Source organism: Oncorhynchus gorbuscha, linkage group LG13, assembly GCF_021184085.1.
Source record: "Oncorhynchus gorbuscha isolate QuinsamMale2020 ecotype Even-year linkage group LG13, OgorEven_v1.0, whole genome shotgun sequence".
Lineage (NCBI taxonomy): Eukaryota > Metazoa > Chordata > Actinopteri > Salmoniformes > Salmonidae > Oncorhynchus > Oncorhynchus gorbuscha.
Genome location: NC_060185.1, coordinates 22,440,033 through 22,465,258, shown reverse-complemented (window position 1 = coordinate 22,465,258; position 25,226 = coordinate 22,440,033). Strand labels below are relative to the sequence as shown.

Sequence of the window (25,226 nt, the reverse complement as noted above, 5' to 3'; positions counted from 1 at the left end):
TAGACTTTCTTAGACTACTATACTATACCACAATCCCGTAACCTACAAAAAACCCAAGACAAAACACATCACATAAATAACCCATGTTACACCAAGGCCTGACCAAATTAATAAAGAAAACACAAAATACTAAGACCAGGGCGTGACAGAAACAGAATTACGTCTCCTTCCTGAGTGGTATGACGGCTGTGTGGTCCCATGGTGTTTATACTTGCATACTATTGTTTGTACAGATGAACGTGGTACCTTCAGGCGTTTGGAAATTGCTCCCAAGAATGAACCAAACTTGTGGAGGTCTACAATTGTATTTCTGAGGTCTTGGCTGATTTCTTTATATTTTCCCATGATGTCAAGCAAAGAGGCACTGAGTTTGAAGGTAGGCCTTGAAATACATCCACAGGTACACCTCCAATTGACTCAAATTATATAAATTAGCCTATCAGAAGCTTCTAAAGCCATGACATCATTTTCTGGAATTTTCCAAGCTGTTTAAAGGCACAGTCAACTAAGTGTATGTAAATGTCTGACCCACTGGAATTGTGATATAGTGAATTATATGTCAAACAATCTGTCTGTAAACTATTTTTTGAAAAATGACTTGTGTCATGCACAAAGTAGATGTCCTAACTGACTTGCCAAAACTATAGGTTGTTAACAAGAAGTTTGTGCAATAGATGAAAAACAAGTTTTGATGACTCCAACCTAAGTGTATGTAAACTTCCGACTTCAACTGTATATAATAGGCGGTGTCAGAGGAAAGCCCATAAAATTGTCAGACTCCAGTCACCCAAGTTATAGACTGTTTTCTCTGCTACCACACAGCAAGCCGTACCGGAGCGCCAAGTTGAGGACCAAAAGGCTCCTCAACAGCTTCTACCCCCAAGCCATAAGACTGCTGAACAATTAATAAAATTGCCACCCCCCTCCCCTTTTGTACACTGCTGCTACTCGCTGTTTGTTTGTTACCTATGCATAGTCACTTCCCCCCCACCTACATGTACAAATGACCTCAACTAGCCTGTACCCCTGCACACTGACTCGGTACCGGTGCCCCCTGTATACAGCCTCATTATTGTTATTCTTATTGTGTTACTTTATTATAGTCTACTTGGTCAATATTTACCTAACTCTTCTTGAACTGCACTGTTGGTTAAGTACTTGTAAGTAAGCATTTCACGGTCAAGTCTACACTTGTTGTATTCAGTGCATGTGACAAATAAAGTTTTATTTGAGTTGAACTCTGCATGGACTATATTGGGTAAGCCTAGATACTGTAGCTTTAGCCTGATAAACATCTGAAAGACTATTCACTCACCAAGTTAGCATATTTATACACATTGGAAATAGGGAGATAATTTGAACAAATGGGAAATTAGGCCATGTTTAAGATGTTCAAATTAATGATTATCTTTATAATTCATTCATTTATTCGTTTTTATTTATGTATATTTTTTTGGAGGGGAGAGTGGGTAGGCAACATATAATGACCTGATTTTGCCTGTCGTAGAACGTCCATACATTTCTCTGTAACGTACATACACACCGCATAGTCTGATCATGTTAGGTACAGACTGTACTGGTGCCCCACCGGATCTTGCGAAGTGCAGCCAGGAAGCGTCATAGACTCCACGTCGCCAAGAAGACTCTCCGCTCTAAACTAGTCTACCAGCCCGACTCATTTCTCAGGGTGGTCGGGCACTTTGGCCAAACACTACCCGCAGACGTAGAAACATGGTAAGGAAATGAAAACATCGATTTTGAATGAAGTGCAACATATATTTAGAGTGAAAGTATTGACAAAGATCCGCTGCCGCTCAGGCCAGTCGTTTTAGGCATTTTTTTTTATATGAATAGCTTTTTTTACGATTGCTACCTGATTGAAAACTAATTTAGACCACATCCAAAGAATTAAAATATGCCTGTCTAGTTGTGATTGAAGATATTGCAGAAACTCTAGAAATGGCAATAATGTTATAATATGGTATTCAAAAGAGTCATGAAGTCTCTGATCGATTGGTCAGTTACTAAACATGCTAGTACTTCAATATGTAACTTTATATAACGATGTTTTTCCTAAACTACCTTATCGCAAATGGCTAATGCCTGGGAATTTCCAGACCAGAGAGAATCATTCATGCACCTCAAATGTGGTGGAATGAGACACATTCCACAGACACGCCCCCATATTAACCCTCCCCACAAGCTGTACAGTTGACTTGGTGCCACTTTGTGAAACTTTGTATCTACTGTAGGCCGACGAGTGTATAGCTGTTATGGTTTGGATACACTTCTAGTTTTATTGATAAGCGTAATCAGACTAATGTGAATACATGTTATAATAATAAAAAGGGGGAAGTGTATCCGACCTGTCTCTATTAAAACATACTGAGATCTGATCTCTGTCAAATCAGATGTTTTATTTATTGGTTCTACTGATCTGCATATACATAGGAGTGAAGAGTAATCTGGTTAGTATCAAAATAAGATACTGTGTCTAGTATAAGTTAGGAGTCATAGGTACAATATGACTTAATATATTGGGTTCTCTCTCTCTCTCCCTCTGTCCCTCTCAGCCTCTCCGGTTGGACATCAAGCGGAAGCTGACCGCTCGGTCGGACCGTGTGAAGAGTGTGGACCTGCACCCAACTGAACCATGGATGGTTGCCAGCCTGTACAATGGCAGTGTCTGTGTCTGGAACCATGAGACACAGGTAAACAACATTCATTCTCATTTAGGATTCAGTTCTCATTCATTCATTCATTGTAGACCTTGCTGCACACTATGTTCTTGAGTGATATATGAATGGATTGTCTCTCTATGATGATGATAACCATGATGCTGGTGATTCTTTTGAATCTGTGTAGACCCTGGTGAAGACATTCGAGGTGTGTGACCTGCCTGTGAGAGTGGCTAAGTTTGTGGCGAGGAAGCACTGGGTCATTGCAGGAGCAGTAAGTGTTATAACACCCTTATAACTGCTTATAATGCATCTATCTGTCCTGTTCAGAGTTTTCCCATATCTCTCTCCATTTTAACCTTCTCCACCCTCTCTCCCTTCACCTTCTCCCCCCTCTCTCTTGCTCTTCTCTGTTCCTCCCCAGGATGACATGCAGATCCGTGTGTTTAACTACAACACTCTGGAGAGAACTCACATGTTTGAGGCCCACTCTGACTACATCCGCTGCATCGCAGTCCACCCAACACAACCTTACATCCTTACCAGCAGTGGTATGTTGTGTTTGTCTCTTTCTTTCTCTCACTCTCTCTTTCTCTCTTTATATATACATAAATTACAAACATCAACCATTGAATATTGTGAACATGATCGTGTGTGTGTGTGTGTGTGTGTGTGTGTGTGTGTGTGTGTGTGTGTGTGTGTGTGTGTGTGTGTGTGTGTGTGTGTGTGTGTGTGTGTGTGTGTGTGTGTGTGTGTGTGTGTGTGTGTGTGTGTGTGTGTGTGTGTGTGTGTGTGTGTGTGTGTGTGCATGTTTGTTTGTGTGTCCAGATGACATGCTGATCAAGCTTTGGGACTGGGACAGGAAGTGGGTGTGTGGTCAGGTGTTTGAGGGCCACACCCACTATGTCATGCAGATCGTCATCAACCCTAAAGACAACAACCAGTTTGCCAGCGCCTCCCTGGACAGGACCATTAAGGTACATACAGTACACACACTAATCTTTGTGTTTGTACCACTACAGTTGTTGGTTGGATTATTGTCATGCTGAAGTGCTTATAGATGTGTAATGTTTCATGAATTCTATACAATTGTTGTAAATCATTACCACTACATTTCAGTAATAAACTGGAGTATTCTTTGGCCCTTGGCTGTTGCAGGTCTGGCAGCTGGGATCTTCCTCCCCTAACTTCACTCTGGAGGGCCATGAGAAAGGAGTCAACTGTATCGACTACTACAGTGGAGGGGACAAGCCCTATCTTATATCAGGAGCTGACGACCGCCTGGTCAAGATCTGGGACTACCAGGTACACATGGAAATAAACATGGAAACACAGTTTATGTACAGTCTTGGCCAAAGTTTTGATAATGGGCCTCCTGGGTGGCGCAGTGGTCTAGGGCACTGCATCGCAGTGCTAGCTGTGCCACCAGAGACTCTGGGTTCGAGCCCAGGCTCTGTCGCAGCCAGCCGTGACCGAGAGGTCCATGGGGCGACGCACAATTAGCCTAGCGTCGTCTGGTTTAGGGAGGGCTTGGCTTGGATATCCTTGTCTCATCGCGCACTAGCGACTCCTGTGGCAGGCCAGGCACGGTACACGCTAACCAGGTCCCCAGGTGCACTGTGTTTCCTTTGACACATTGGTGCAGCTGGCTTCTGGTTTGGATGCGCGCTGTGTTAATAAGGACGCATGGCTTTCGACCTTCGTCTCTCCCGAGCCCGTACGGGAGTTGTAGAGATGGGACAAGATAGTAACTACAAAACAATTGGATACCACTAAATTGGGGAGAAAAGGGGGTAAAATTTAAAAATAAAAATAAAGTTTTGAGAATGACACAAATATTAATTTTCCCAAAGTCTGCTGCATGATGGCAATTTGCATATACTCCAGAATGTTATGAAAAGTGATCAGATGAATTGCAATTAATCACAAAGTCCCTCTTTGCCATGCAAATGAACTGAATCCCCCCAAAAACATTTCCACTGCATTTCAGCCCTGCCACAAAAGGACCAGCTGACATCATGTCAGTGATTCTCTCGTTAACACAGGTGTGATGTTGACGAGGACAAGGCTGGAGATCACTCTGTCATGCTGATTGAGCTCGAATAACAGACTGGAAGCCTCAAAAGGAGGGTGGTGCTTGGAATCATTGTTCTTCCTCTGTCAATCATGGTTACCTGCAAGGAAACTTGTGCTGTCATCATTGCTTTGCACAAAAAGGGCTTGACAGGCAAGGATATTGCTGCCGATTGTTTGGGGCACCCGGACAAGGTGAGCGCTGTCATCAGTCCTGTGTCATGCCAACAGTAAAGCATCCTGAGAAAATTCATGTGTGGGGTTGCTTCTCAGCCAAGGGAGTGGGCTCACTCACAATTTTGCCTAAGAACACAGCCATGAATAAAGAATGGTACCAACACATCCTCAGAGAGCAACTTCTCCCAACCATCCAGGAACAGTTTGGTGATGAACAATGCCTTTTCCAGCATGATGGAGCACCTTGCCATTAGGCAAAAGTGATAACTAAGTGACTTGGGGAACAAAACATCAATATTGTGGGTCCATGGCCAGGAAACCCCCCAGACCTTAATCCCATTGAGAACTTGTGGTCAATCGTCAAGAGGCGGGTGGACAAACAAAACCACACAAATTCTGACAAACTCCAAGCATTGATTATGCAAGAATGGGCTGCCATCAGTCAGGATGTGGCCCAGAAGTTAATTGACAGCATGCCAGGGCGGATTGCAGAGGTTTTGAACAAGAAGGGTCAACACTGCAAATATTGACTCTTTGCATCAACTTCATGTAATTGTCAATAAAAGCCTTTGACACTTATGAAATTGTAATTATACTTCAGTATTCCATAGTAACATCTGACAAAAATATCTAAAGACACTGAAGCAGCAAACTTTGTGGAAATGAATATTTGTGTCATTCTCAAAACTTTTGGCCACGACTGTACACATTTACACACAGTTTATATACACACGTACACACAGTTTATATACACATGTACACACAGTTTATATACACATGTACACACAGTTTATATACACATGTACACACAGTTTATATACACATGTACACACAGTTTATATACACATGTACACACAGTTTATATACACATGTACACACAGTTTATATACACATGTACACACAGTTTATATACACATGTACACACAGTTTATATACACATGTACACACAGTTTATATACACACGTACACACAGTTTATATACACATGTACACACAGTTTTTCACACACTCTCAAACGAAGAATGAAACCCATATGAATATGCACAGCACACACACTTTTCAGATGAGAAAATACACACACTTGAAGTGTTACGCGTCTGTCCTAGTGATGATATATATTGAGTTGACTGATTCTACTCTAGTCCTCTCCTCTACCTCCAGAATAAGACATGTGTGCAGACTCTAGAGGGCCATACCCAGAATGTGTCCTGTGTCAGCTTTCACCCTGAGCTGCCAATCATTCTCACAGGCTCCGAGGACGGTGGGTAGTGTAGTGTTTACCTTATCCCTTTAGAATGGAACAACAAGGTGTTTACCTATGTTATAACATAGTAATAACATTTTAAAGTTGTAACATTGTACCGTGGTAATAACATGGTGCTTTCTTGTTATGTTGACTAGTTCTAGTCTTCCCTGGATCCATTACCTCTCCTCTCACATGTAAATCTCTTTCTCTCCACCCTTCTTCTACCTTCTTATGGACATACAGGCACAGTGAGACTATGGCATTCCAGCACGTACCGCCTGGAAAACACACTGAACTATGGGATGGAACGTGTGTGGTGTGTGTGTGGCCAACGAGGCGCCAACAGTGTGGCGCTGGGATATGATGAAGGCAGCATCATCATCAAGGTACCAACTTAAGGAAACTCTAAAGTACATATCAAGAATGATGTGGGGTCAGTGATCTGATTATTAGTATCGTTGGTAATCATGCTTGTATCGTTTTCATACAGGGCCAGTTTGATTCTGTAGGCTGTTCAGCTGAAGTTGAAATATTATAATTTGAACATCACTCCTTCTCTTCCTCTGTCTCATCTTCTTCACTCTCTCCCACCTCTTCTCCCTCTCTCTCCTCATCCCCCCCTCCCTCCCTCAGTTGGGTTGTGAGGAACCAGCCATGTCTATGGACTCTAACGGTAAGATCATGTGGGCCAAGCACTCTGAGGTGCAGCAGGCCAACCTGAAGGCCATGGGAGAGGCTGAGATACAGGACGGAGAGAGGCTGTCCCTGGCCGTCAAAGACATGGGCAGCTGTGAAATCTATCCCCAGACCATCCAGCACAACCCCAACGGCAGGTCAGGGTGTGCGTGTGTTACCGTGTTTGTGTGCATGTGTGTACTAGTTGCTCATCAAATGTAAAAAAATATATATACAGTACCAGTCAAAAGTTTGGACACACCAACTCATTCCAGGGTTTTTCTTTATTTTTAAAAACTATTTTCTACATTGTAGAATAATAGTGAAGATATCAAAACTATAAAATAACACATATGGAATCATGTAGTAAGCAAAAAAGTGCTAAACAAATCAAAATATGTTTTATATTTGAGATTATTCAAAGTAGCCAACATTTGCCTTGATGATAGCTTTGCACACTCTTGGCATTCTCTCACCCAGCTTTACCTGGAATGCTTTTCCAACCATCTTGAAGGAGTTCCCACATATGCTGAGCACTTGTTGGCACCATCTCAATTGGGTTGAGGTCGGGTGGTCTGATACAGCACTCCATCACTCTCCTTCTTGGTCAAATAGCCCTTACACAGCCTGGAGGTGTGTTGGGTCATTGTCCTGTGGAAAACAAATGATAGTCCAACTAAGCGCAAACCAGATGGGATGGCTTATCGCTGCAGAATGCTGTGGTAGCCATGCTGGTTAAGTGTGCCTTGAAGTCAAAATAAATCAAACAGTGTCACAAGCAAAGCACCACCATACCGCCTCCTCCATGAGTCACGGTGGGAACCACACATGCAGAGATCATCTGTTCACCAACTCTGCGTCTCACAAAGACACGGCGGTTAGAACCAAAACTCTCAAATTTGGACATATTTCCACCGGTCTAATGTCCATTGTTCGTGTTTCTTGGCCCAAGCAAGTCTCTTCTTATTGGTGTCCTTTAGTAATGGTTTCTTTGCAGCAATAATGGTTTCTTTGCAGCATTTCGACCATGAAGGCCACAGTCTCCTCTGAACAGTTGAGGATGAGATAGATGTGCATTTATTTAGGCTGCAATTTCTGAGACTGGTAACTCTAATGAAATTATCCTCTGTAGCAGAGGTAACTATGGGTCTTACTTATCTGTGGCGGTCGTCATGAGAGCCAGTTTCATCATAGTGCTTGATGGTTTTTGCGGCTGCATTTGAAGAAACTTTAAAAGTTCTTTCAATTTTCCGCATTGATTGACCTTCATGTCTTAAAGTAATGATGGACTATAGTTTCTCTTTGCTTATTTGGGCTGTTCTTGCCATAATATGGAACCTTTATTTAATTAGTCAAGTCTGTTAAGAACCAATTCTTATTTACAATGACGGCCTACCCCAGCCAAATCCAAACGACACTGGGCCGATTGTGCGCCGCCCTATGGGACTCCCAATGTGATACACGACCGGATGGACTTGGTCTTTTACCAAATAGGGCTATCTTCTGTATACCACCCCTACTCACAACACAAATTCCACAAACCTTGAACAAGGCACACCAATTAATTGAAATGCATTCCAGGTGACTACCTCATGAAGCTGGTTGAGAGAATGCCAAGAGTGTGCAGAGCTGTCATCAAGGCAAAGGATAGCTACTTTGAAGAATCTCAAATATAAAATATATTTAGATTTGTTTAACACTTTTTTGGTTACTACTTGATTCCGTATGTGTTATTTCATAGTTTTGATGTCTTCACTGTTGTTCTATCTACAATGTAGAAAATAGTAAAAATACAGAAAAACCCTGGAATGAGTTGGTGTGTCCAGCCTTTTGACTGGTACTGTATATATGCTATTTAGCAGATGCTTTTATCCAAAGTGACTTACAGTCATGCGAGCATGCATTTATATGTACTGTTGTGCCCCGGGAATCGAACCCACAATCTTAGTGTTGCAAGCACCATGCTCTACCAACTGAGCTTTACAGGACCATAAATGGACAGTATATGTGTGTGTGTGTGTGTGTGTGTGTGTGTGTGTGTGTGTGTGTGTGTGTGTGTGTGTGTGTGTGTGTGTGTGTGTGTGTGTGTGTGTGTGTGTGTGTGTGTGTGTGTGTGTGTGTGTGTGTGTGTGTGTGTGTGTGTGTGTGTGTGTGTGTGTGTGTGTGTGTGTGTGTGTCAGTGGAGGCTGCTGATGGGAGGATGGCTCATAATAATGTCTTGAAGGGAGCAAATGGAATGGTATCAAACGTGGTTTATATGTGGTTGATATCATTCCATTGACTCCATTTCATCCATTACTATGAGTTGTCCTTCCCTCAGCACTGGTGTGTGATCACACACTAACTAATGTTGTGTGTCTGTGTGTGTATGTGTGTTACAGGTTTGTGGTGGTGTGTGGGGATGGAGAGTACATCATCTACACTGCAATGGCCCTGAGGAACAAGAGCTTCGGTTCAGCACAGGAGTTTGTCTGGGGCCACGACTCCTCAGAGTAAATCAAGTCAACCACACACTGACCACTCATACACAGTCATCTATGGACCATCCACAGTCTAGTATGGTCAGGCTGACTTAACCACTGTTGTTTCTATGGCAGGTATGCTACTCGGGAGAGCACCAGCATGGTCAAAATCTTCAAGAACTTCAAGGAAAATAAGTCTTTTAAACCAGACTTTGGGGCAGAAGGTAAGACAAACATATCTATTTGATCCAGTATGAGCTGACTCCCTGTGTGTGTGTCTGCATGCAGATGATATGCTGATGTGTTATACCTAACGATATGTGTGTATCATCCCCTGCAGGTATCCATGGTGGGTTCTTGCTGGGCGTGAGGTCAGTGAGTGGTCTGGCCTTCTACGATTGGGAGAACACAGAGCTGGTCCGCCGCATTGAGATCCAGCCTAAACACGTGAGTCGGCTACAGTATTTAAACTGTTATTAATCCACAGTTGATCTATATCAACTTTCAGACACGTCACCATTTACAGATTATAGCAGGTCCAGACAGCGCCTAGGCTCACCCTCCTCTGACTTCCTCCCCACAGCGATTACAACCCTCCTCTAAATTCCTCCCCACAGCGATCCAACCATCCTCTAAATTCCTCCCCACAGTGATCCAACCCTCCTCTAACTTATTCCCCACAGCGAGCCAACCCTCCTCTAACCTCCTCCCCACAGCGATCCAACCCCTCTTCACAGCTACCAAACCCTCTTCTAACCTCTTCCCCACAGCAACCCAACCCTCCTCTAACCTCCTCTACACAGCGACCCAACCCTTATCTAACCTCCTCTCCACAACGACCCAACCCTTCTCTAAACCCCTGTCCACAGCGACCCAACCATTATTTTACCCCCTCTCCACTGCCAAACAACCCTCCACTAACCCACTCTCAACTGCGACCCAACCGTTCTCTAACCCCTTCTCCACAGTGACCAAACCCTCCTCTAATCTCCTCTCCACAGCGACCCAACCCTCCTCTGACCTCCTCCCCACTGCGATCAAACCCTCCTCTTAATTCCTCCCCACAGCAATCTAACCCTCCTCTAACTTCCTCCCCACATTGATCCAACCCTCCTCTAACTTATTCCCCACAGTGAGCCAACCCTCCTCTAACCTCCTCCCCACAGCGATCCAACCCCCTCTTCACAGCTACCAAACCCTCTTCTAACCTCCTCTACTCAGCGACCCAACACTTCTCTAAACTCCTCTCCACAACGACCTAACCCTTCTCTACCACCCTCTCCACTGCAACCCAACCCTTCTCTAATCCCCTCTCCACTGCCACCCAACCCTTCTCTAACCCCATCCCCACTGCGACCCAACCCTTCTCTAACCCCCTCTCCACAGTGACCAAACCCTCCTCTAACCTCCTCTCCACAGCGACCCAACCCTTCTCAACCCCCCTCGCCACTGCAACCCAACCCTTCTCTAACCCTCTCTCCACAGTGACCAAACCCTCCTCTAACCTCCTCTCCACAGCGACCCAACCCTTCTCTATCCCCCTCTCCACAGTGACCAAACCCTTCTCTAACCTCCTCTCCACTGCAACCCAACCCTTCTCTACCCCCCTCTCCACTGCAACCCAACCCTTCTCTAACCCCCTCTCCACTGCCACCCAACCCTTCTCTAACACCATCCCCACTGCGACCCAACCCTTCTCTAACCCCCTCTCCACAGTGACCAAACCCTCCTCTAACCTCCTCTCCACAGCGACTCAACCCTTCTCTACCCCCCTCTTCATTGCAACCCAACCCTTCTCTAACCCCCTCTCCACTGCCACCCAACCCTTCTCTAACACCATCCCCACTGCGACCCAACCCTTCTCTAACCCTCCTCTCCACAGTGACCAAACCCTCCTCTAACCTCCTCTCCACAGCGACCCAATCCTCCTCTAACCTCCTCTCCACAGCAACCCAACCCTCCTCTCCACAGCGACCCAACCTTCCTTTGACCTCCTCTCCACAGCAACCCAAACCTCCTCTGACTTCCTCTCCACAGCGACCCAACCCTCTTCTGACCTCCTCTCCACAGCAATCCAACCCTCCTCTGTTCTCCTCTCCACAGCGACCCAACCCTCTTCTGACCTCCTCTCCACAACGACCCAACCCTCTTCTGACCTCCTCTCCACAGTGACACAACCCTCCTCTCCACAGTGACACAACCCTCCTCTCCACAGTGACCCAACCCTCCTCTGACCTCCTCCCCACAGCGACACAACGCTCCTCTCCACATTGACACAACCCTCCTCTCCACAGTGACACAACCCTCCTCTCCACAGTGACCCAACCCTCCTCTGACCTCCTCCCCACAGCGACACAACCCTCCTCTCCACAGTGACACAACCCTCCTCTCCACAGCGACACATCCCTCCTGTAACCACCTCTTCTTTCCTCAGGTCTTCTGGTCAGAGTCTGGGGAGCTGGTGTGTATTGCCACGGAGGAGTCTTTCTTTGTGCTGCGCTACCTGGCTGAGAAAGTGGCAACAGCACAGGAGACCAAGGAGGGAGTCACTGAGGATGGGATAGAGGATGCCTTCGAGGTGAGACTACGCGACATCTAGAGATTAGATTCTGGATAGGACAATTTATTTTGTATTTCTACTCTAACATTTTTTCCATACCTATATCTCTCCCACTCTCGGTCTCTCTCTCCCCACTCACCCCCCTTTCTCTAGGTGTTGGGTGAGATTCAGGAGGTGGTGAAGACTGGTCTGTGGGTGGGAGACTGTTTCATCTACACCAGCTCAGTCAACAGACTCAATTACTACGTAGGAGGAGAGATTGTCACCGTCGCCCACCTGGACAGGTAAGACTGTGCCTACCTGCTGAGACTGCTACAAACCATTGACCTGTTGACCTCAAATGACCTCTTATGCATGTGTTTCAATATTTCAAATCTCGCTCAACTCTTACAGTTCCCTATAGCCTAAAACATAAAGGATTCATGCCTTACAAAATGTTATGTCATAATGTCGTTTCCTTAAGCCATTGCATGGCATGTTTCCTTTCATTCAAGCTATGTGCTCACCTTAATACTGGTGTTGTTTTGACTCCCCTGTCTGTCTGCTATAGAACTACAGTTGAAGTCAGAAGTTTACATACACCTTAGCCAAATACATTTAAATTCAGTTTTTCACAATTCCTGACATTTAATCCTAGTAAAAATTGCCTGTCTTAGGTCAGTTATGATCATCACTTTATTTTAAGAATGTGAAATGTCAGAATAATAGTAGAGAGTGATTTATTTCAGCTTTTATTTCTTTCATCACATTCCCAGTGGGTCAGAATTTTACACTGAATTAGGATTTGGTAGCATTGCCTTTAAATTGTTTATCTTGGGTCAAACGTTTCAGGTAGCCTTCCACAAGCTTCCCACAATAAGTTGGGTGAATTTTGGCCCATTCCTCCTGACAGAGATGGTGTAGCTGAGTCAGGTTTGTAGTCCTCCTTGCTCGCACACGCTTTTTCAGTTCTGCCCACACATTTTCTATAGGATTGAGGTCAGTGCTTTGTGATGGTCACTCCAATAATGTCACGACTTCTGCCGAAGTCGGGTCCTCTCCTTGTTCGGGCGGCACGCGGCACAGTTTGCGCGAGGACGTCCGTCGGGAGTTGGCCTGCAGGGACACCACCCTCACCTTCGACCAGCTGGTGGACCTGTCCATTCGGCTGGATAACCTGCTGGCTACCCGCGGACGCCCAGATCGGGTTCTGTCGGTTCCATCCCCAGCACCGCCACTCCGGTGCCCATGGAGCTGGGAGGTGCATAGGGAGACTGGAGGAGGTGCCGGCTCGTGCACCATCTGTGGCCACAGAGGTCACACTGCAGTCGGTGCCAGGTTGGTCCCTCTGGGGATTGAGGCAGCAGGCAGGGCACTCTAGCGTCATCCCAGGTGAGCCGGCACCCTTCTCACCCAAAGCCCTCTGTTGCACACATGTTTTTGTATGTTACTTTTCCTGAGTTTTCTCCCAATTCCCAGCATTAAGGCGCTCGTCGATTTCAGGCGCGGCTGGGAATTTTATAGACAGATCGTTCGTCCTTAGTTTAGGGATCTCTATTGTTTCCGTGGCTGTGCCCTTCCCCGGTCATGCCTTAGACAGTCGACCATTAGGGTCTGGGTTGATTAGGGAGGCCACCGCTCCTCTGGGTATGGTGATGCAGGGGTGTCACAAGGAGATAATCAGTCTCTTCCTCAGTGACTCTCCTGCGTTTCCCGTGGTGCTAGGCCTACCCAGGTTAGCTTGTCATGATCCCACTGTTTCTTGGCAACGGAGGGCTCTCAAGGGGTGGACGCAAGAGTGCTCGGGAGGTGTTCAGGGGTTTCCATTGGTGCTACTACGGTGGAGAGTCCAGACCAGTCTCCACTGTGTGCATTCCCCCTGAATATGCCGATTTGGCTCCCGCCTTATCCAAAAAGAAGGCGACTCAATTACCACCCCACCGACGGGCGATTGTGCGATAAATATCCTGGTAGACGCTGCACTTCCCAGGAGTCACGTCTATCCCCTCTCACAGGTGGAGACGGCAGCTATGGAAACACATGTCTCCGAATCCCTGCGTCAGGGGTACATTGGGTCCTCCACATCACCCGCCTCCTCGAGTTTCTTTTTTGTGAAGAAGAAGGAGGGAGGTGTCATGACGTTCCCCTCTTTGGGTACAGCAAGCCCCATCCCCCTCTCCCTGCCTCCCCCTTCAACTAGGCTGCTGTGGTCAGAGAGGTCGTAAATTCCTAGGGAAGACCCTGCCTCATGGCCACACAGTATAACGAGAGAGTGAATTTTCATAGAGAACAAAGGAATTTCTTCCACCTCACAGGACTTGAGGTCTGAACAACAATTATGATCTGGAGAAGGTATAAAAGATCGGTGAAGAATCCAGCTACTAACTGGTCCGTTTGGTACAATTTGGTGAAGCTCATGGGAGACGGTGTGGCCACATTACCATAACACTGTTTATATAATAACTTCAGATATGAGGTTTACATCTAATTGTTGTATAAGATGAATGAGTGAGTATGATACTGTTTGTAAAATTGTGGAATGTGATTTTGGACTCCAATTCTCCAATTCCCTTTGGAGTTGAACTAAATCAGAGGACCGCCCATGAGCCCAGTTAGAGTCAGGCATCCTGCGACAGCCCCTTTTCTGCAATTCCGAATAAAACCCCAACTTTGAGAAGTTCTCAGTAGACCATGTTTTTCTCTATTACAAGAGGATGAAGGTTGCAGACCATTGCTGAATCTTTTAACCATACCACGTGGTTAAACTCTTAGACTATCGATACCGACAGAATAAGAACAGGTCTTTGATATTAATTACTAGTCTGCAGCTAGGAATTCTACAACAGCGATCAAGACGACACACTGAGCGTAAATATATATTTTGATTGCAATTGTTCCCGAATGAGTGAGCGTTCATGTGCAAAGGATTAGTATTTCAATTGATATAATTATCACTCTGTATGTAACGGCGTTCTTCGTTTGTCAAAAGAGAGTCGGACCGAAATGCAGCGTGGTGGTTACTCATGACTTTAATGAAAAAAGTGACACATGAAATAACTATACAAATACAAAAACAACAAACGGAACGTGAAACCTAATTACAGCCTATCTGGTGAAACTACACAGAGACAGGAACAATCACCCACGAAATACAAAGCGAAACCCCGGCTACCTAAATACGGTTCCCAATCAGAGACAACGAGAATCACCTGACTCTGATTGAGAACCGCCTCAGGCAGCCAAGCCTATACAACACCCCGACTCAGCCGCAATCCCATGCCGGTTTAGCCCACTAGGGCACATTCTCCTATCATTTCTTGCAACCATATTTACTTTGTTTGTGTGTGTGTGCACTTCTGTGATTGTTTAGTTAGTTAATAAATAAATTATTTAAGATAATTGATGTATGGATGACTCATAGTGAAGACTGTGTTCCTGCAGTAAACCAACAATTTACGACGTTTGGAATGAGACTAACGTGAGGTAAAGTAAATAATTCGTTAATCAGAAGACTATTGATCAGATATGAAAATATCTGAAAGGTTATATTAGGAAATTATAACTTTGTAATCTGAATATTTTCCTTGGTGCCCCGACTTCCGAGTTAATTACAGTTACATGATTAATCAGTTTGACCGTGTAATACTAATTATAGAGAATCTTTGATAAAAACTATAAGTCTTCAGTTTAATGATAGTAAAGACACGACAGAGGTCTGCGCCCGTGTATTGACTACCGAGGCCTAAACCAGATCACAGTGAGGTACAGTTACCGACCACGGCCACGGCGATTGAGTCAATGCACGGGGTGCGCTTCTTCACCAAACTAGATCTCAGGAGTGCGAGGAGGGAGACGAGTGGAAGACGGCCTTCAGTATGACCTCAGGGCATTATGAGTACCTTGTCATGCCGTACGTGTTGATGAATGCTCCGACAGTCTTCCAGGCCTTTGTAGACTAGATTTTCAGGGACCTGCACGGGCAGGGTGTAGGTGTATATTGATGACATTCTGATATACTCCGATGCACTCGCTGAGCATGTGTCCCTGCTGCGCAGGGTGCTTGGTCGACTGTTGGAGCATGACCTTTACATCAATGCCTGTTCTTCCAGCAGTCCATCACCTTCCTAGGGTACCACATTTCCACCTCGGGGGTGGAGATGGAGAGTGACCGCATTTCTGCCGTGAGTAATTGGCCGACTCCCACCAAGGTAAAGGAAGTGCAGCTGTTCCTAGGGTTTGCCAATTACTACCAGAGGTTTATCCAGGGTTTTGGTCAGGCAGCGGCTCCCATTACCTCACTGCTGAAGTGGGGCCCGGTACGTTTGCAGTGGTCGGCTGAGGCGGACAGGGCTTATGGTCACCTGAGGGCTCTGTTTACCTTGGCTCCCGTGCTGGCCCATCCGGATCCCTCTTTGGCGTTCATAGTGGAGGTGGACAGGTCCGAGGCTGGGATAGGAGCCGTGCTCTCTCAGCGCTCGGGTACGCCACCGAGCGAAACTATGACGTGGGGGACTGGGAGCTGTTTGCTGTCGTCAAGGCTCTGTAGGCGTGGAGACATTGGCTTGAGGGGGCTAAACACCCTTTTCTCATCTGGACTGACCACCGCAATCTGGAGTACATCCGGGCAGCGAGGAGACTGAACCCTCGCCAGGCAAGGTGGGCCATGTTTTTCACCCGTTTTGTTTTTTCCCTTTCCTACAGACCAGGTTCCCAAAACATGAAGGCAGACGCACTGTCCCAACTGTATGACACAGAGGAGCGGCCCATGGATCCACCCCCATACTCCCAGCCTCCTGCCTGGTGGCGCCAGTAGTGTGGGAGCTGGACGCGGACATTGAGCGGGCGTTACGTGCAGAGCCCGCTCCCCTCCAGTGTACCGCTGGGTGTCTGTACGTTCTCTCTGCTGTCCGTGACCGGTTGATCTATTAGGCCCACACGTCACCCTCCTCTGGTCATCCTGGGATCGGTCAGACGGTGCGCTGTTTGGTTGGCAAGTACTGGTGGCCTACCTTGGCCAAGGACGTGAGGGTTTATGTTTCCTCCTGCTCGGTGTGCGCTTAGTATAAGGCTCCTAGGCACCTGCCCAGAGGGAAGCTACACCCCTTACCCGTTCCACAGCGGCTTTGGTCGCACCTGTCGGTGGATTTTCTTACCGATCTGCCACCTCACAGGGAAACACCACGATACTGGTTGTTGTGGATCGGTTCTCTAAGTCCTGCCGTCTACCCCCATGCCCGATCTCCCTACGGTCCTACAGACTGCGGAGGCCTTGTTTACACACGTCTTCCGGCACTACGGGGTGCCTGAGGATATAGTGTCTGATAGAGGTCCCCAGTTCACTTCGAGGGTCTGGAAGGCGTTCATGGAATATCTGGTGGTCTCGATCAGCCTTACCTTGGGGTTTCATCACAAAAGTAATGGGCAGGTGGAGAGAGTGAACCAGGATGTAGGCAGGTTTCTGCGGTCGTATTGCCAGGATCTGCTGGGGGAGTCGTCCCCGAGGCCAGCGTCGGCGCGCTGCTGGAGCCATGCGTCAAGGGGAAGGGGGTTACTGTCATGACTTCCGCCGGAGTCGGGTCCTCTCCTTGTTCGGGCGGCGCTCGGCGGTCGGCTCCGCCAGTCTTCTAGCCATCGTCGGGCCAATTTTCATTTTCCATTTGTCTTGTTTTTCTACACACCTGGTTTCTACTCCCTCATTTACTTGTTGTGTATTTAACCCTCTGTTCCCCCCGTGTCTTTGCGTGGGATTGTTTATTGTAGTGCTTGTGCATGTTCCCCTTGAGCGCACTACGTGTTATTTTTGTGCCTATTTATCTTGTTGCTCTGGATTTACCTTAATAAATCTTACCGGTTATTACCCAGTTCTGCTCTCCTGCGCCTAACTTCTCTGCCGCCTATTACGCACCCCGCTACAAATAACTTGACTTTGTTGTCCTTAAGCCATTTTGCCACAACTTTGGAAGTCTGCTTGGGGTCATTGTCCATGTGGAAGACTCATTTGCAACCAAGCTTTAACTTCCTGACTGATGTCTTGAGATGTTGCTTCAATATATCCACATAATTTTCCACCCTCATGATGCCATCTATTTTGTGAAGTGCACCAGTTCCTCCTGCAGCAAAGCACACCCACAACATGATGCTGCCACCCCCGTGCTTCACGGTTGGGATGGTGTTCTTCGGCCTGTATGCCTCCCCCTTTTTCCTCCAAACATAACGATGGTCATTATGGCCAAACAGTTTCATCAGACCAGAGGACATTTCTCCAAAAAGTACTATATTTGTCCTAATGTGCAGTTGCAAACTGAGCCTGGCTTTTTCATGGCGGTTTTGGAGCAGTGGCTTCTTCCTTATCGAGCTGCCTTTCAGGTTAAGCCGATATAGGACTTGTTTTTCTGTGGATATAGATACTTTAGTACCTGTTTCCTCCAGCATCTTGCTGTTGTTCTGGGATTGATTTGCACTTTTCGCACCAAAGTACGTTACTCTCTAGGAGACAGAACACGTCTCCTTCCTGAGCGGTATGACGGCTGCGTGGTCCCATGGTGTTTATACTTACGTATTATTGTTTGTACAGATGAACGTGGTACCTTCAGGCGTTTGGAAATTGCTCCCAAGGATGAACCAGACTTGTGGAGGTCTACAATCGTATTTCTGAGGTCTTGGCTGATTTATTTTGATTTTCCCATGATGTCAATCAGAGGCACTGAGTTTGAAGGTAGGCCTTGAAATACATCCACAACTACACCTCCAATTGACTCAAATTATGTCAATTAGCCTATCAGAAGCTTCTAAAGCCATGACATCATTTTCTGGAATTTTCCAAGCTGTTTAAAGGCACAGTCAACTTAGTGTATGTAAACTTCTGACCCACTGGAATTGTGATACAGTGAATAAGTCAAATAATCTGTCAATAAACAATTGTTGGAAAAATGTATTGCGTCATGCACAAAGTAGATGTCTTAACCAACTTGCCAAAACTATAGTTTGTTTACAAGAAATTTGTGGAGTGGTTGAAAAACTAGTTTTAATTACTCCAGCCTAAGTGTATGTAAACTTCCGACTTCAACTGTATGTACTGTACCTGTCTGTCTAAAATATTTGTGTTGTAATGACTCCCTGTCTGTCTGCTATAGAACTATGTACCTGTCTGTCTAAAATACTGGTGTTGTAATGACTCCCTGTCTGTCTGCTATAGAACTATGTACCTGTCTGTCTAAAATACTGGTGTTGTATTGACTCCCTGTCTGTCTGCTATAGAACTATGTACCTGTTGGGCTACATCCCTAAGGATGACCGTCTGTATCTGGGTGATAAGGAGCTGAACATCGTCACTTACTCTCTGCTGGTGTCGGTACTGGAGTACCAGACAGCTGTAATGAGGAGGGACTTTGGGATGGCCGACAGGGTCCTACCCACCATCCCTAAAGAGATGAGGACCAGGGTCGCCCACTTTTTAGAGAAACAGGTGAGACTGGGAGGGTGGGTGTATTTTTACATTGGTGTGTGTCTTAACGCACACCATTTCTGTGTGTGTCCTCTCTAGTGTCTGTGAATATTTTGTGTGTGTGTGTGTAACCCTTTCTCCTCTCTCTATCTCTCTCTCTGCAGGGTTTCATGCAGCAGGCTCTGGCTGTGTCCACAGACTCAGAACACAGGTTTGAGTTGGCTCTGCAGCTAGGAGAACTGAAGATCGCCTACCAGCTGGCTGTAGAGGCTGAGGTGAGACAACACGTAAAGAGAAAGACTGGGATTTGTTTTGACAAACTGGGAATTATAGCAGTCTTGGAATGCAAGGAAAGTATTGAGAAATGTACGGCCAAATTTGGATATTTGCAGACATACAGTATTTGGAGACCTACAGTATAAGATGACATGTGAAATACTGTAGTAAAAGTTATATCTTATCATATTTTTAACTAATCAAAAGCAGAGTGAATAGGGCTTCTGTTTTGTGTTTGTGATGAATGTCTTTCTAACATGGCATACCTGTTCCCTCTCTCTCTTCCCCCCGTCCCTTTCTCTCCCTCTCCACATCCCCTCTCCCTGGCACGGTGCCCTGCAGTCGGAGCAGAAGTGGAAGCAGTTGGCAGAGCTGGCCACCACTAAGTGCCAGTTTGTCCTGGCCCAGGAGTGTCTGCACCATGCCCAGGACTATGGGGGGCTACTGCTGTTGGCCACAGCCTCGGGCAACACCACCATGGTGGGCAAGCTGGCAGAGGGGGCAGAGAGAGATGGCAAGACCAACGTGGCTTTCCTCACCTATTTCCTCCAGGGGAAGTAAGTGTGTTTAGGGAGAGAAGGATGCGGGGGGTGGATGGTACAGAGGGACGTGAGGAGGGGTGAGCAGAGTGTTTAGGTTTAACTTTTATATGTACATCATCTGTCAATAAATTGTTCTTATCGTTTCATCATTTTTATTTCATTATTGGATCTTGGTGGGCTTTATGTTTATGATCTGGAAATGTCAATGTCCTTGGTTTCATCATTAGTCATTGTATTTCCATATTTCTGTTTTTTCCTTCTAGACTGGACAAATGTCTGGAGCTCCTCATTAAAACCAACCGGCTGCCAGAGGCTGCATTCCTGGCCAGAACATACCTGCCCAGCCATGTGTCTAGGTATAGCACTGGCAGGTTGACCTTGATTATCTCAATCTTGCCCTGGAGACACAACTTAGCTAAATTGGCTATATTAAGAAAATGAATGAAAACAAAATATAGCTTTTTGGTCTTAATTCAAGGTTAGGGTTAAGCATTTGGTTTAGCAGTATTGTACAAATCTGAATTTAGGACTTTGTGGCTGTGCCAGCTAGTGACCACTCTGCAGAGCTGCCTCCAGCACATGATTCATGACAGAAAAACGCTAACCTGCACAGCTGTGTGTGTGTGTGTGTGTGTGTGTGTGTGTGTGTGTGTGTGTGTGTGTGTGTGTGTGTGTGTGTGTGTGTGTGTGTGTGTGTGTGTGTGTGTGTGTGTGTGTGTGTGTGTGTGTGTGTGTGTGTGTGTGTGTGTGTGTGTGTGTGTGTGTGTGTGTGTGTGTGTGTGTACACATGTACTGACCTCTCTGTGTCTCCAGAGTGGTGAAGCTGTGGAAGGAGAACCTGGGGAAGGTGAACCAGAAGGCGGCTGATGCGTTGGCTAACCCTACAGACTACAGCAACCTGTTCCCCGGCCTACAGGAGGCCTTCCTGGCCGAAGACTACCTCAAGGAGACCCACGTCAGGCTGAGGCCCGCCGCGGAGTACCCTCTCATCACCGTGAGTAGATACACACACATCTTGGGAACATTGTGGCAAAAATTTTGCAGCCGTTTTGGATCATTTTCTTCTGTTTCATACTTATTTAACACAACCCTGATTGAACATGTTCTTTCCATCTTACACTGAACAAAAATATAAACACAACATGTAAAGTCCCCTGTTTCATGAGCTGAAATAAAAGATCTCAGAAATGTTACATGTGCACAAAAAAACATATGTTTACATCCTTGTTAGCATTTCTCTTTTGCCAAAATTATCCATCCACCTGACAGGTGTGGCATATCAAGAAGCTCATTAAACAGCAAGATCATTACACAGGTGCACCTTGTGCTGGGGACAATAAAATGTCACTCTAAAATGTGCAGTTTTGTCACACAACACAATAATACAGATGTCTCAAGTTTTGAGGGAGCATGTAACTACAGGAATGTCTACCAGAGCTTTTGCTGATTTCTCTACCATAAGCCGTCTTTAACACCATTAAAGATAATTTGGTAGTACGTCTGACCGGCCTAACAACTGCAGACCACATGTATGGCGTTGTGTGGGCGAGCAGTTTTCTGATGTCAACATTGTGAACAGAGGTGGTGGGGTTATGATATGGGCAGGACATAAGCTACAAACAATGAACACAATTGCATTTTATCGCAATTTGAATGCACAGAGATACTGTGCCGAGATCCTGAGACCCATTGTCATGCCATTCATCTTCCACCATCACCTCGTGTTTCAGCATGATAATGCACGGCACCATGTCGTAAGGATCTCTACACAATTCCTGGAAGCTGAAAATGTCCTAGTACTAACGAGACATGTCACCCATTGAGCATGTGTGGGATGCTCTGGATCGACGTGTATGACAGAGTGTTCCAGTTCCCGCCAATATCCGGTAACTTCGCATAGCCATTGAAGAGGAGTGAGACAACATTCCACAGGCCACAATCAACAGCCTGATCAACTCTATGTGAAGTAGATGTGTTGCAAAGCATAAGGCAAATGGTGGTCACACCAGATTCTCACTGGTTTTCTGACCCATGTCCCTACTTTTTTTTAAAGGTATCTATGACCAACTGTATTCCCAGTTATGTGAAATCCATAGATTAGGGCCTAATGAATTCATTTCAATTGACTGATTCCCTTATATGAACTGTAACTCAGTAAAATCTTTGAAATTGTTGCATGTTGTGTTTATTTTTTGTTCAGTATAATTATGTTACTCTAGTGTGTTAGCAACACCTAGTGGTGCAATACCAGCCGAGCACTATAGACACATGTGATGCACTGATGAAGACACTCAATGTATGCAACCAGCAGTAAAATACAGGTCAATGATTTGAGTCAAGGCAATACTTTACAGGTACCATAACCCCTTTGTACCTCTGCCCTTGTTTTCTGGTCAAATAAATTATATTATAATAATGCTTGTTATTATAGTATAATCTTGTACCTGTACTTGTAGTAATACTGTCGTAATAATGCCTCTCCACACACCTCTTCTACTTCTCTACTCACTGTTCTACTTCTCTACTCACTGTTCTGCCTCTCCACACTTCTCTTCTACTTCTCTACTCACTGTTCTACCTCTCTACTCACTGTTCTGCCTCTCCACACACCTCTTCTACTTCTCTACTCACTGTTCTACTTCTCTACTCACTGTTCTGCCTCTCCACACACTGTTCTGCCTCTCCACACACCTCTTCTACTTCTCTACTCACTGTTCTACTTCTCCACTCACTGTTCTACCTCTCCACACTTCTCTTCTACTTCTCTACTCACTGTTCTGCCTCTCCACACACCTCTTCTACTTCTCTACTCACTGTTCTACTTCTCTACTCACTGTTCTGCCTCTCCACACACTGTTCTGCTGTTCTCTCCACTGTTCTACACTCTTCTACTCTCTCTACTCACTGTTCTCACTTCTCCACTCACTGTTCTACCTCTCTCACTGTTCACTTCTCTTCTACTTCTCTACTCACTGTTCTACCTCTCCACTGTTCTACTTCTCACTCACTGTTCTACTTCTCTACTCACTGTTCTACTTCTCTACTCTCACTGTCTCTACTCACTGTTCTACCTCTCTACTCACTGTTCTGCCTCTCTACACTTCTCTTCTACTTCTCTACTCACTGTTCTACTTCTCCACTCACTGTTCTACCTCTCTACTCACTGTTCTACCTCTACTCACTGTTCACACTACTCACTGTTCTACTTCTTCACTGTTCTACTCACTGTTCTACTTCTCTACTCACTGTTCTACTCACTGTTCCTACACTCTACTCACTGTTCTACTTCTCTACTCACTGTTCTACTTCTCTACTCACTGTTCTACCTCTCTACTCACTGTTCTACTCTACTCACTGTTCTACTCACTGTTCTACTTCTCTACTCACTGTTCTACCTCTCTTCTGTTCTACTTCTCTACTCACTGTTCTACTTCTCTACTCACTGTTCTACCTCTCTACTCACTGTTCTACCTCTCTACTCACTGTTCTACTTCTCTACTCACTGTTCTACTTCTCTACTCACTGTTCTACTTCTCTACTCACTGTTCTACCTCTCTACTCACTGTTCTACTCTACTCACTGTTCTACTCACTGTTCTACCTCTCCACTCACTGTTCTGCCTCTCTACTCACTGTTCTACCTCTCTATACCTCTCTACTCTTCTACTTCTCTACTCACTGTTCTCACTGTTCTCTCTACTCACTGTTCTACTTCTCTACTAACTGTTCTACTGTTCTTCTCTCTACTCACTGTTCTACCTCTCTACTCACTGTTCTACCTCTCTACTCACTGTTCTACTTCTCTACTCACTGTTCTACTGTTCTCTCTACTCACTGTTCTACTTCTCTACTGTTCTACTTCTCTACTCACTGTTCTACTGTTCTTTCTACTCACTGTTCTACTTCTCTACTCACTGTTCTACTTCTCTACTCACTGTTCTACTTCTCTACTCACTGTTCTACTTCTTCTACCTCTCTACTCACTGTTCTACCTCTCTACTCACTGTTCTACTGTTCCTCTCTACTCACTGTTCTACCTCTCTACTCACTGTTCTACTTCTCTACTCACTGTTCTACTTCTCTACTCACTGTTCTGTTCTACTCACTGTTCTTCTCTCCACTCACTGTTCTACTTCTCTACTCACTGTTCTACTTCTCTACTCACTGTTCTACTTCTCTACTCACTGTTCTACTGTTCTACTCACTGTTCTACTTCTCTACTCACTGTTCTACCTCTCTACTCACTGTTCTACCTCTCTACTCACTGTTCTACTTCTCTACTCACTGTTCTACTTCTCTACTCACTGTTCTACCTCTCTACTCACTGTTCTACTGTTCCTCTCTACTCACTGTTCTACTTCTCTACTCACTGTTCTGCCTCTCCACTCACTGTTCTGCCTCTCCACTCACTGTTCTGCCTCTCCACACACCTCTTCTACTTCTCTACTCACTGTTCTACCTCTCTACTCACTGTTCTACTGTTCCACTCTACTCACTGTTCTACCTCTCTACTCACTGTTCTACTTCTCTCACTGTTCTACTCTCTACTCACTGTTCTACTGTTCTCTCTACTCACTGTTCTACTGTTCTACTCACTGTTCTCACTGTTCTACTCTCTACTCACTGTTCTACCTCTCTAATCACTGTTCTACCTCTCTACACTGTTCTACTCTCTCTCTCCACTCACTGTTCTTCTACTTCTCTGTTCACTGTTCTACTCTCTCTACTCACTGTTCTACCTCTCTACTCACTGTTCTACCTCTCTACTCACTGTTCTACTTCTCTACTCACTGTTCTACCTCTCTACTCACTGTTCTACTTCTCTACTCACTGTTCTCACTGTTCTACCTTCTACTCACTGTTCTACTGTTCTACTTCTCTCTCTACTCACTGTTCTACCTCTCTACTCACTGTTCTACCTCTCTACTCACTGTTCTACTTCTCTACTCACTGTTCTACTTCTCCACTCACTGTTCTACTTCTCTACTCACTGTTCTACCTCTCCACCTCTTCTACACTGTTCTACTTCTCTACTCACTGTTCTACTTCTCTACTCACTGTTCTACCTCTCTACTCACTGTTCTCACTGTTCTCTCTACTCACTGTTCTACTCTCT

At 45.5% G+C, this 25,226-nt stretch overlaps 1 protein-coding gene across 1 annotated transcript; it reads left to right on the top strand.

Moving 5' to 3' along the window:
- The first annotated feature begins 1,434 nt into the window (after nucleotides 1–1,434).
- Nucleotides 1,435–21,249, top strand: LOC123993894 (coatomer subunit beta'-like). The gene is made up of 19 exons (XM_046296367.1): nucleotides 1,435–1,734; nucleotides 2,574–2,711; nucleotides 2,866–2,952; nucleotides 3,103–3,229; nucleotides 3,507–3,655; nucleotides 3,837–3,983; nucleotides 6,089–6,188; nucleotides 6,417–6,559; nucleotides 6,807–7,006; nucleotides 9,230–9,340; nucleotides 9,446–9,534; nucleotides 9,651–9,757; nucleotides 11,745–11,888; nucleotides 12,024–12,154; nucleotides 19,107–19,314; nucleotides 19,458–19,568; nucleotides 19,912–20,126; nucleotides 20,375–20,467; nucleotides 20,925–21,249. Exons 1-19 carry the CDS (start codon nucleotides 1,732–1,734, stop codon nucleotides 21,232–21,234), a joined length of 2,613 nt encoding a protein of 870 aa, XP_046152323.1. The 5' UTR covers nucleotides 1,435–1,731; the 3' UTR covers nucleotides 21,235–21,249.
- The last annotated feature ends 3,977 nt before the right edge of the window (nucleotides 21,250–25,226 follow it).

Coding starts and splice junctions, on each gene's coding strand:
- LOC123993894 (XM_046296367.1), top strand. Junction 2,953..3,102: donor ACTGGGTCATTGCAGGAGCA/GTAAGTGTTATA, acceptor GTTCCTCCCCAG/GATGACATGCAGATCCGTGT. Junction 12,155..19,106: donor ACCGTCGCCCACCTGGACAG/GTAAGACTGTGC, acceptor TGTCTGCTATAG/AACTATGTACCTGTTGGGCT.